This window comes from Boleophthalmus pectinirostris, unplaced genomic scaffold (assembly GCF_026225935.1).
Source record: "Boleophthalmus pectinirostris isolate CB_2022bp ecotype Guang Dong unplaced genomic scaffold, ASM2622593v1 HiC_scaffold_15, whole genome shotgun sequence".
NCBI lineage: Eukaryota > Metazoa > Chordata > Actinopteri > Gobiiformes > Gobiidae > Boleophthalmus > Boleophthalmus pectinirostris.
This window is the reverse complement of record NW_026571070.1, coordinates 24,912,860-24,925,411: the sequence shown is the minus strand read 5'-3', so window position 1 is coordinate 24,925,411 and position 12,552 is coordinate 24,912,860. Positions and strand designations below refer to the sequence as shown.

The window sequence follows — 12,552 nt, the reverse complement described above, 5'->3', positions numbered from 1 at the left end:
AACCAGGCCACAATAAGGAAAGCTCATGCAGTCGCACAAATAAGGAGACTGTACATTGCTTCAACAGTTTCAATATGATTTTGTTAAATTTAATAAACAGTGTATGGTAGTTTAATAGATCAATTCTTTTATAGCATTGTTTAGGTTGACATAACTTGGAGTTGCACTGAATCCAGAGGCTCTCAACACTCCAAATGTTGTGGAGCGAAAGCGGTCGATGAAAACAAAGTGGAAAAATGTTGTTGTGAATGACTTCCGATTGAGTGTTTTTCTTGTCATTCCCTTTCATCACTGAACGACAAAAAGTCCATAATTGCACAAACAGTGCAATTGCACAAAAAGTGTCACTTGATAGTCTCTAATATTTGGTCCATTATAACTGAGAGAAGAGCTGAGCCGCATTGTCTACATTTACAGCCTCTTTAGGGGTCTCTTTAACTACCTGAGAGATAGAAAAGAAATGTGTCATATTAATAAATGTAGGTTTATTTTAAGCAATCTGAAAATAAATTTTCCAACTTTCTATTTTACCAGCGTTTGCTTCTTGGGCTCAGCACCAACTGATTTTGACACACTTTTCATATCCCTCTGGACTTCTGTGAACATCTGATTGAGATTCTCCACCTTCTCTTTCTTTAATGTATTAATCTGTAAAAAACTAAAGTGAAAAGAGATACACAAAACATTTCTTGCGCAATCCAGATAGAAACTTACGTGTTTTAAAGTGGTCTTGACTGGTTTGGCTTTGTTCTTCACCTTCAAATGTTTGTTTGCAACTTGGAAAACATTCTGCTGTTTTTTTCCTTTTTGTTTATTTTTCCCCATCTTTCCTGCAGCAGAGAAAAATTTATAAATTCAAAAATGATAAGTCTTATAAAGAGAGACATGTAAAAATCTGATTAAGTTCCATGACATGCTGTCTATGTCTATTCCACAATATTAGAAGCAAGCAAATATTTAAGGTCCCATTCGTTATTACCATGTTATTATCTGTTTATTAATGGCCCTATATTATGCAAAATTGACTCTTGTGAGCTTTAGGCCATGTTATAGTGTTATTGCCTCATCAAAAACATACCTGAAAGTGTGATTTGTTTCAAGTGTTTGTGGTACCCTTCATTATTAGTTTGTCTACATCTCCAAAGCTCAAAATGCTCTGTTCCACCCATAGAATGTACCTTTTGACTTTAGTTTAGTAGAGATCAGAAAATCAAGGTCTGAAATAAAACAAATAATTCTATTGAAGGTATATGGATTTTAAAAACACAGTAGAGCGTGTCCTGTATTACCACATGATATCACCAGGTGGAACAGTGTGATTTCAGTTTGAGAGAGGAACTCAAGTCTAAATATGCAGGATTTGTGTGTTAAACATGTGCGAATGAAACAAAACATTCCAGTTATGTTTTTGATGAGGAAACAACATTATATTGAATCAAAAAATAGCGTAATAAGAGTTATAAAAACAGATATAACAGAAGAGTAACTAAACAGTGCTATCATAGTGCACGATTGAGGTTATATTGATGTGTCATCTTTCTTTAAATAATTTTCTTTTTCATGCAAAAAAGCTTGAATTTACATAAGTGGTTTCAATAATCAGAAATGATATTCAACATAAATATTGGCTGTTGAATCATAAAGAAGCTTGATAGACGTGTACGAAATAACATTTCAGACTGCAGATTTAAAATTGTAGATTTAATTCGAGCTAAACCTTCTTCCCTTAAGAAATGTAGTACTCCTTTAATGGGTTAAATGCCAGACAAACGTGATATAAATACCTGTAAAAGTGGTTGTTGATGTTTTCACGTGAAGCTGAGAACTCGTGCGTCCCTTCTAAATCACGTCATTTACGCGCGACTTGTTTCCAGCCCCTGTGACCCAGCTGTGGCCACCAGAGGGCAACAGAAGCAGGTGCTGGGAAAGAAATTCCAGCACTACTCTGTAACAGTTATCTTTTAATTATTTATCTGTTATTATCTGTTGTTATTTTTTATTTTATTTTTTGTAATGTGTTAGAAAATAAAGGATTTTTTATTTTTTTTTATTTTTTTTTTGTTAAGATCTGAGGCTTACGGGGAATATGTGGAAAAAATATTGGACTAACGTAATATATGATGTGATATGATTACATTATCTTTAGTTTAGATTATGTTATATAAGGTTACTTGGTTACTAAAGCCAGCACTATGTTGTTTGGGTTAGGGTTATTTTTGATAACTATAAATAATTATATTTCATTATTATTTTTACTAATCAGTAAGAGTCATACCTAAGACAGCTTGATCTAATACTCACTCTGAACTCTCCTCCTTAAAGCTCATTTGGGCTGCGCTTGAGGGCTATCATCATTCATCATCCCTCATAGATATGAGTGTCATATAATTTGCATGATTAGTTTAGCCTACTTTGGAAAAGGTTCTGAGGCAAATGTCCTCTATCCCACTATCACCAAAATTAATACGCTGTGTAAAATTTGCATAATGTGGCCTTTAAAATGATAATCGCTAACCATCACTGATAGAAAATATGACATTTTTATTTTTTTTTAATCATTGCATTGTTAATAACTAAACAGCAGGTGTCACCAGAAACCCACCACTGTCCCCTGCGTAACCAAGGGAACACGGTGGGTTTCTGAACGACAATGTCATTTATCTTCTTTGAGGACATCTGTGCAATAATATGGCGTGGGGATCTGATTTGGCGCTTCTGGGCTCCCCCTGTCGTTCTATTTCACGGTGCGTCTCTTGCGCTTTTACGCATTCCTTCACAAGTGAATAATGATTGATGTTTGCCTTTGACTGGCGTGTCCTTCAATGAAAAACACTCACTATTGATTAACTCGGCTTGGGAAATCAACGCGAGATTTCGGTGTCAGGGCTTATCCTCGCCACACAGCCTATCCAAGCGCTACTGTGGGCCGCGTCGTGTCATCACTGTAGAGCGCGTGAGTGCAATGGAAGAAGAGGAGCCGTATTGATCTATGGCGGGCTATGCAGCAACGGTGCAGCTCATCTAAACTCCTCCCGACCCCGTCAGAGCGCAGGGACCGTGCACAGTCAACGCCTCCAGTCCGATAGTACCACGCGCGCGCGCGCAGACACGCACGCGGCCTGGACGGGGGGGACCCTATATAAGTGCTGCAGCTGTCAGGTGGAGGACACTGCCTGCCTTTGCGTAAGGGGAGCAAACACGTCATTGGGATTCCTGACTCAAAGACCCTCACACAGTAACCATGTCTTGGGGATACGCACCACATAACGGTGAGGAGAAAAACCTGGATGGATTTAATTGTCACTGTGCACGATTCAATGCATTTTCACTTAGGGTGTGAAAATTATGTATTGATGTTGTCATTGCAGGGCCAGACAAATGGGCCGATAACTTTCCGATCGCCAATGGACCACGGCAGTCTCCCATTGACATCGTTCCTGATGCGGCATCCTACGACCCCGGCCTGAAACCCCTCAACATTAATTACGACCCATCCACCTGCATGGACATCCTCAATAACGGACATTCCTTCCAAGTGACCTTCCTAGACGACACGGACAGCTCAAGTTAGTCGCATATTTTTCTGAATTTATTTTATTAAACTACAAAATCACTATAATTAATTGCAAGAAGTACTGGTGATTCACATTCTCTGGAATTCTTTGTGTTCCAATCACCATATTTGCACTGAAAGCCTTCCAATTGGGTTCCCTACACAAAGAGACTGAACATGATTGGACAGCACCTGCAGACCACCTCACCACCAGCAATATCTATACAGCATCCTATATAGGCCATTACAAATAATACATAGTGTCCTACTTGCATCCTATCTGACTTTTTTTTTTTTTTTTTTTTTTTTTTGCATATATAGCTATTCTCTAAATTTTTAATGAACTGAATCTCACTGTAGGCACTCAGTGTTCCCATGCAGAGTACGAGCACAAAGCACCCTAATTGTAATTGAATTGGTAACACAGCCCATGCTCCTAATTTTTTCCCACAACAAAGCATTTTCTCCAAAGCCGTGGGGTCAAAGGACTAGAAAACGAAGGTTACGATGCAAACAAGACTGTCACGCTAAACTATTAATGGGCCATGTCAATCCTTCAGGGTCATATGACAAAGGACTTCATGTTCTGTTAAGATGTAATTCCTCCTAGTTTTTATCTAGATTAAAAATGGTAATTGAAAATGCTGGTTATGTAATCACACTATGGATTATGTTTCCACTGATGTAAAAAAAAAAAAAAAAAAAAAAAAAAAAAAAAGCCGCTTAATTCTTTGTCATCTTACTCAGTATAGGCTTTAAAATAGTACTCTTGTCATGTCTTGTCACCGCTCATGTGATGCATCATGTGTTGGAATACATGGAACCATAGTTATCCTGCATTAGTTCTATTTACAAGTTGTCTATTTCCTCACTTCAGCTAATACAGTAGGACAATAGAGAGGCTTATGCACCAACAATATACATAGCTGCGACCACAGCCCCTCCTCAGATAGGTGCATTATGTAAGGAAGCTGATTTGAAATTGTTTAACAATACCTGTGCATCAGCTTGAGTGTCCTTAGTGATTATACAACTTGGGTCCATCAGATATTAATGGTTTTGTGTAGATATTAAGTGTAGAAGTCTTATCACCTTGGTTACATATGTGTTCACTTATGTTGGCTTCTTTAATAATAAGTTATAAGTAGATCTGAAACCAATGATTTTGCATGTGTATAAAGCTTTTTAGCACCTGAGTATATTAAACTAGATGTAATAACCAGAATAATCATGTTGACAATTCAATCAGTTCTAATCATCAGTGACCAGCTTGGGTCTTTTTAATGGAGAGGTATAAAGCTAAACTTGTCCATAAACACAGGTGATTCAGAGCAGAGTTCAGTTTTCTTATCTTTTTTGCAGTAATTTGCATATATCATAATTCAGTTTAGGAAGTCAAAGTTTTTGATAAGACGAATAAAATTTAATTACACAAATTTTTAATCTTTCATTCAATCTTTTCAAATTTATTTTATTTTATTTAATGAGACATGGACAGCGCACAATTTTTACTTTAACCTTAACAGGAGAGATGCATTGTACCAGTTTGTAGGACCAGTGCTAATTTACACCTGTAGTCCCGGGGCAGGTTCATTGATTGATTGTATTTAACTTTTAAATTTAAATTTTATTTAGCATATCGCTGTAGCCCTTTCCTCTGATCTATACCATAACTTCATGCTACAACAGTATTATCTATTTGGATTGCATAGAGTAATAACTGATTGTGCTTACATTCTGCAGCTCTTCGTGACGGGCCCATCTCAGGAGTCTACAGGCTGAAGCAGTTTCACTTCCACTGGGGGGCCTCTGACGACAGGGGCTCTGAACACACAGTGGCTGGGACCAAGTTTCCTGCTGAGGTAAGACTCCTTTATCAATATTTCAACACAGATATAATGTTTGCTCATGGCGTAACAGTGTTCTAAAAATATGTCTTTTTGTCCTGAAGCTCCATCTTGTGCACTGGAATACCAAATACCCAAACTTTGGGGATGCCGCTAGTAAACCTGATGGGCTTGCTGTGGTGGGCGTTTTCCTGAAGGTCAGTGCAATTGTATCTGATAATTTTGTATACATCTCAGGTTGCCGAGGGTGACGAGAGCAATTGTATATGTAACCTGTGTAGTGTCCTATAACCATCAAAGAGCAGAACATTTATTGGTGTGAATTACAGTGGAATTATTCAAAATCATATTGAGAAGATATTTAACCACCAACTGTTCTACCTTCACATTCAAAAAGTTATTCAATTGTGTTAATTTAAAATATAACACATACAAAGTGTCCATATGTTCAAAATGTATGTGAACATTTATGGTAAAATTCTGTATTTTCGGGTATGTAGTTCATAAGTAGAGCTGCTACACATATGCAAGACAATTGAACTTTTTAGATCTGTATAGAAGGTCCCTCCCTGTTGTAATTTCTTCACTCAAAATAACCCAAAATCTCCTAAAAATTGATGACGATTATATTTCCTCTCTTTTCAGCCTGGAGATGCCAACCCCAACCTCCAGAAAGTACTTGACTGTTTCGATGCCATCAAGGCCAAAGTATGTCCCACTGCATTGCACTACACTTACAGCCAATTGCATGCTTCTGTCTCACCTTGCATTTGTTTGTTTTAAGGGCAAGCAGACCACCTTTCCTGGCTTCGACCCTTCCACACTCCTGCCCGGGTCTCTGGACTACTGGACGTACGACGGCTCTCTGACCACGCCCCCTCTGCTGGAAAGTGTCACCTGGATCGTCTGCAAGGAACCAATCAGCGTCAGCTCTGAGCAGGTAAGACCATTACGAAGTACTATTCAGGTTTTAGCTTACACCTGTACCGGATCACTGCCTGTTTTCTTCAGTAGCCGTTTTCTAATACACTCAACAAAATAATGGATTAATTGTTTGGTTATCCGTGCAACTGAAATGTGAGGATGACTGCATTAGTGATAAACCTTTACTTAAAGGGTCCATTATTACATTATTACATTATTACATTATTATTATTTCTGTGTTATAATGTTATTTCTGCATCAAAAACATTTCTGTTGTTGTGTTTTGCTCATGATACAGCTTCATGGCATCACAAGGTTGAACAGAGCATTTTGAGCTTTGGGATGTAGACAAACAAATAATGAAGGATTACCCAAACATGTATGAATGAAATGAAATACAACTGAGGAGATAACAACATTCTAACAATAATCAATTTTGTGTAATATACGACCTTTAAAGAAACTTAAGCTTGCAAATGTCAAGTGGTTTGTTTACCCAACTAAGATGCACTAAGGTGGTGACGGTAAGAAGCATGCAACACTGCGCAACAGATATTTAAACACAGTGTTGGAAGTGAATGTTTTTCAGAATGATACTATCTATGTTAATGCTGTGTACTTTTGATGAGCAATAACCAAACTATAGATAAGAGACTTATGACATCCACAGAGGTTAATTTCCCTTGCAAAGTTCTGTATAATTCAATTGACCACATTCAAAGCAGAGATAGGTTTAAGTTGAAATTTGCATTATAAAATTATAGTGGTTTTCTGTATCTATTTGACTTTAACACTAGCCACTAGGTGTTGCCGTCATTTTAACCTTTACACTGATTGCAAAAGATAACAAACAGTCATTAGAGAAGTCATTAGATTATATAAACATAAAACACACACAAGTAATAACTTAGTAATAATACTTTATTAATGGTAGTGCCAGTGTTAATGAGTCATTTGATACCAAACCTAGATAAATGTAATAAACCTTTCTCACATTTGCATATTGGAAGAGTAGTTGAAACAGAAGATTCTAATGCATTGAAATGTGTTGTCATTAGAGGTTAGGGATCACATTTTAGTGTTACAACAGAAGAAGAAATATTTAAATTTTATGATTATTCACAATGATTTAAACCATGACCAAACAACATGAGATCCTTAAAGGGCTTTTGACTCTTGGAGTTGTGATTTGTTTCATTCACATATGTTTGAGTAACCCTTTATAATTAGTCTGTCTACATCTCCAAAGCTCAAAATACTCTGTTCCACCTTGTGATATCATCAATTGGTAGTTTTCAAGTTAACAGTAACCTTTTGCCTTTAGTTCAATAGAGATTGGTAAAAAGTTGATTTTAATAATTTAAATTATTTAAATTGGTCAAAGGACTGAAAAGATCCAAATGATTCTAGTGAAAGTGTATAGAGTTTAAAAACACAGTGGAGTACTTCCTGTGTTAGCACATGTCATCACAAGGTGGAACACAGTGTTTTCAGTTTGAGAGAGGAGCTTAGCCTAAATATGCACAGTTTGTGTGTTAAACATGTGAATGAAACAAAACACAACTCTGAGTATGTTTGTGATAAGCATTATAACAGGTGAGAAAATAGTGTAAGATGGGCCCTTTAAGATTATATTTTTATCTGAATATTCACAATTCAAGTAGCCAAATCTTGACAAGCCTAGTTGTTATTACTGATCTACACACATAAGACAATGCCTTTTCTCACAGTTTTCATAGACTGTTTAGCGTGACCTAACTTCAGCCCTGTGTTGTCTTTGGTGAGTGACACGGGAGTCGCTCTAACCGTCTCGTGTTTTCACAGATGGCCCGATTCCGTAGCCTGCTCTTCACGCCTGAAGGTGAGGCCGAGTGCTGCATGGTGGACAACTACAGGCCTCCCCAGCCGCTCAAGGGCCGCTCCGTCCGCGCTTCCTTCAAGTAGTGCCCCGGCCCCTCCTCCATCACGACCCCCATTCTGCCCCAGTGCCCTCACCCTTCCCCCCTTTGCCCTTTGACAGTTGCAGTGAGCACACACCTCGCCCGTCCATTCAAGTTCTTGCACTGAGATTAATTACTAAGGAGGGAGCAGTGGTCATGTAAACCCTATCACATTTGATCCAACCAAAAACAGTCAACTTAATATTGGGCTGTTGCATAGTTTCAAGCCATGTGAGACACCTAAGCTAAAAATAGCAGGTTTGATAATGCAGCTTAATGATAGAACTGCAAAAAAGGCATTAAAGACTCTTGCTGTTTATCAAACAACCAGAAAATGCTTGCTGATAAGCTGTATGCTTTAGACATATGGCACGTTTTAGATAAGTAGCTTAGATTTGTTGACAGGGTTTGATTTTATTCACTATTTTTGTTTTGGGTGAAATGTACTCAAAAATCATGAGTTAATTTAAGTTGCGACACCAACTGCTAGAAAAAAATCTTACTTCTCCTTTAAAGAATTAACATCTGCCATCTATGGATTATACAATTTTGTGCCAAACTCTTAAGCCATAACAAAAAGGCTTGCCGTTCCTTACATTTTAAACCAAGAACAGTCGTGTATAATTTTAAAAGGTGCTTAGTCATGAGGTAGCTTGGAGTAAAAAGCACAAGCAACCTGACTGGTGTGATGGGACAGGACCGTAGTACATATGGCCATCTGTGAAGCGCAGGGTACAGATAAAAAGACCTCCGTCCTACTGTCCCTGCCCCTTCCACTCTGAGCGTAATCTGTCCGAACGAGTGGCAGCGGCTTAGTAAAATGTTCCGGACCACCCCCATCTCCGCCAAACGAGTCCGAAATCCCCCTCTGGCCTTTACACATAACATCACAGTAAAAGCACACACTAGTATAGGCACTGACCTTCTTATTGATTCACAGAGTTCATGAGGACAATGGATTGTGGTAGCCTCACACACCAGGACAATGATCGCTTTTTGTTGTATGTATGTCTAGGTGGATTTTTTAAGTCTGATGCATGGTTTGGCTACATTCCGTCATGCAATGATTCATTTAAATACAATAATGTAAAAAAAAAAGAAAAAAAAATCATCTTAGCTATTGAAATCACAGCAACCTATTGATTATAATGGAATGAATGCATTTTGTGGTGTACATTTAGCCAAGCCTGCAGAGTAAAGTCTTAAGTCATTCTGTACCAACATGAATAATTTTGATACCCTGATATGCAACAATATGATTGAATGAAACGGCATTTTAATATTGTTACAAATCAAGCATGTGTTGATGCTTTAAATGCGCAATCGTCAGGTAAGCTATGCCATAGACTGGTCAGCAAAAACAGCTAGACTGTATAGCCAAGGAAGAACCCTGCCAACTGAAAAGTCCCTGCAGAATCATTAACAAACTTTGTCCGCGTTGTAAAGGGTCTCTGTCAGCGAAAATGCAAAGAGTGGTTCAAAACTGCAGTATGAATTTACGTTCAGATTGTAATTAACTCAAATGGATTATGGAAACGCCTTATGCCAGTCACTTTTTCAACTCGTCCAGCACAATGTTCTTGTTGTGGACTTTTTAGTAGTAATAAATATATTTTATGAAAAAATAACTGCAGTTTTTGTGTCTTCATTTTATGTTGTCTGTAAATCACCAGAATCACAGCTCAGCGCACTGATAATATGATAATTAATAATATTATTAATTATAATATTAAGATAATATGTTGTATAGAGTCCAATATTAGAGCTCTGTTGGGAAAAGTTTAGAAGATATTGCAAAAATGACTGTCAAATGAATTACAAACAAACAAAAAACATATAAATATGATAAATGATTTGAATTCTAATAATTATTGCAAATTTTTCTCATGTTAGTTAATCTTCTTACCTGTTCCCTTTACTTATTTCTACACTACATGTAACATTTTAGATACGCTCGCTAAATGAGTAGGTGGACTTTGCATCTTTGTACTGTCCCCATGTTTACGCTCATTTGCAAACACCCACTAAGGCACCCGAGGAGGTCACCAACAGTTCAAACGCTGAGGTCACCGAATCTGACGTATAAAAAATCATGTACAAAAAATGTCAATCATGTCTAAATATTTCAAGTTTTAACTGCAAATGACAATAATGACTAGATCTAGAAGCTGCAGCTGCGTTTCAGTCACACGCTACGATCACTTCCCACCTCTTTCATAAATGCTTCACAGTAAGTCGAGACAGCGTTGCTATCTATTCCTGTTACTGCTGCTACCAGATCAGACATGGAATAAATGAGAGTGGCCAAATGATTCATGGATGTCTCCTATGCACTAAATGACTGGCTGTTCCCTGCCAGAAATCGATTTATAATGAACTTGTAAATGGAAAGTTGTTTGTTTGGTCTAGAGTAAACCATAGATATTGTGTATGTTGACCATTTTGGTGTAGTATTACAATTAGGTTTTGATGTTAAAAAGGATTTGACGGCACACAAAATCTGCTATCTCCACAATATGGCAATACTGTCTGCTTATTTAATTCGCCAAGGTCATGAAAGTGTTATTGCTGCTTTGATTTAAAGGCACATGTAACTTTTGGTAAATAGTCACATTTTTATACATCAAGGAACCACTCACCCATTCACGCACACATTCATACACTGGTGTATGCAGACACTAGGAAAGGGGTCTCCAACCTGTAGCTGGGGAGGTACCGGTAACTCGCCACCCCCTTCTTAGTAGCTTGCCAATTACATGTATTGTTCTGAATAAGTAAAATGTGATTAATTAAATGCCTATTACCATTGTACCTGTATCATTTTAGTGTCTAACTTTGCATGGTTTATGTTTTATAGGTATCTAATTGTATGGCTCACGTGGCTCTTAAATATACATAATTTCTTTTGACTGCTAAAAATAGCAGCTCTCTGGCATTTTCATTTTTTCATTTTCGTTGATCACCAGAGGAAAAAGGTTGGAGATGCCTGCACTGGGGCAAGTTGGGCTAAGCGTCTTGTCCAAGGACACAACGACAGCATTCATCTAAGATCAAGAGAGCTGGAATCGCATCGCCAACCCTGTGAGTCAGTGGATCTGACCGCTCAACCAATGATGTTTATGTCGAAAGCGGGATTCGAACTTTCAGATCAGTGAACAAACACTTTACCAACTGAGCCCCCGTGAGGATATTATTGCTTTGTCTGGAAATGCCATGCCATTAAACATATCTACATTTCATTACATACTTTTTTTTTTTTTTTTTGCATTTATGTGATTACATGTCAAAGAGTTAAAAATATCTTTTAAAACATGCATTTTTGCCTCTCCACATAAGCCTTGTAAGTTGTCCTGGTGGTGCTACTTGCTTGTGTCTATTGAGATCAATATATGTAATGCTTCACTGTGGAACATTCTAGGCAACGCTATCAGCTCAGGGTCGAAAGTAGCAAGCCTATTGATTAGTACAGCTCTGATCTCTATCCAACAATCAAAACCCCTTAGCCATTTTTACACTGCAACAACATTATGTCTGTCTGAGTTCTCCAGCCACAATCAATATACTGTACACTACCAACATATATATTATTTACTTTCATTATCTAGAGCATACTTGGAAAATTCTTACAGAAACTTGATATCTTTTTAATAGAGTAAAAAGAGTTATGATGTAACAAAGTGGTAATGCATTAGTCTTAGTAGTGTTAACACCCACACAACAAAGCAGTGCCGCAAGTCCTCTGATGTTTTCGGTGTTATGACAGCTGCTGAGAGGAAGAACATGCTGGGTACCATCAAATATAGAATCTATGTGAAAACCTCTTATCTAGTCATATTAACTGCTAGCAGATAGACAGCATTGATACTTCGCGGTGACGTCATGCTGGGGGTGATTTACATGTAATATCTCTAATGGTAGAATGTTTAGGAGTACAGAGTACTGCCTTTAATCAGTATCACAGCCCCATGAATGCTGCAAAGTGAACCCTTTAGTACAAACTGAAGCCACAGAATACTGCAGTCACTTTACAGTTGTTACCATAGCCACCCTCCCCATTACTGCAGCAGGTTGCATAATGAAGCGTGTCCAGATAGTGACATATATGAGGCAGACAGGAGCTATGCCCATGGCTGTGTTGGGAGAGGACAGCGGGTGACGGATGGGGGGCACCCAAGGCAGGTTCACATGGTTGGGAAGGGTGTTGGCTACAAGATAAAGAACTGTATGAATATGCTGCTTAATAAATTATGCCTTATTTGACACTAATCTGAACTTACTTTGAATTCAT

The 12,552-nt window shown here is 37.9% G+C and overlaps 2 protein-coding genes across 2 annotated transcripts; one reads left to right on the top strand and one right to left on the bottom strand.

Moving 5' to 3' along the window:
- Window positions 1-59: 59 nt before the first annotated feature.
- rbis (ribosomal biogenesis factor) lies at window positions 60-1,912 on the bottom strand. The gene is made up of 4 exons (XM_020930782.2): window positions 1,785-1,912; window positions 715-830; window positions 532-648; window positions 60-442 (listed from the first exon to the last, which is right to left on the bottom strand). The coding sequence occupies exons 2-4, from the start codon at window positions 823-825 to the stop codon at window positions 374-376; spliced, it is 297 nt and encodes a 98-aa protein (XP_020786441.2). The 5' UTR covers window positions 826-830; window positions 1,785-1,912; the 3' UTR covers window positions 60-373.
- Window positions 1,913-2,951: 1,039 nt separating this feature from the next.
- LOC110165516 (carbonic anhydrase 1-like) lies at window positions 2,952-9,892 on the top strand. Its single transcript, XM_055151052.1, has 7 exons — window positions 2,952-3,269; window positions 3,369-3,566; window positions 5,297-5,415; window positions 5,505-5,597; window positions 6,046-6,108; window positions 6,185-6,340; window positions 8,149-9,892. The coding sequence occupies exons 1-7, from the start codon at window positions 3,242-3,244 to the stop codon at window positions 8,266-8,268; spliced, it is 777 nt and encodes a 258-aa protein (XP_055007027.1). The 5' UTR covers window positions 2,952-3,241; the 3' UTR covers window positions 8,269-9,892.
- Window positions 9,893-12,552: the final 2,660 nt, after the last annotated feature.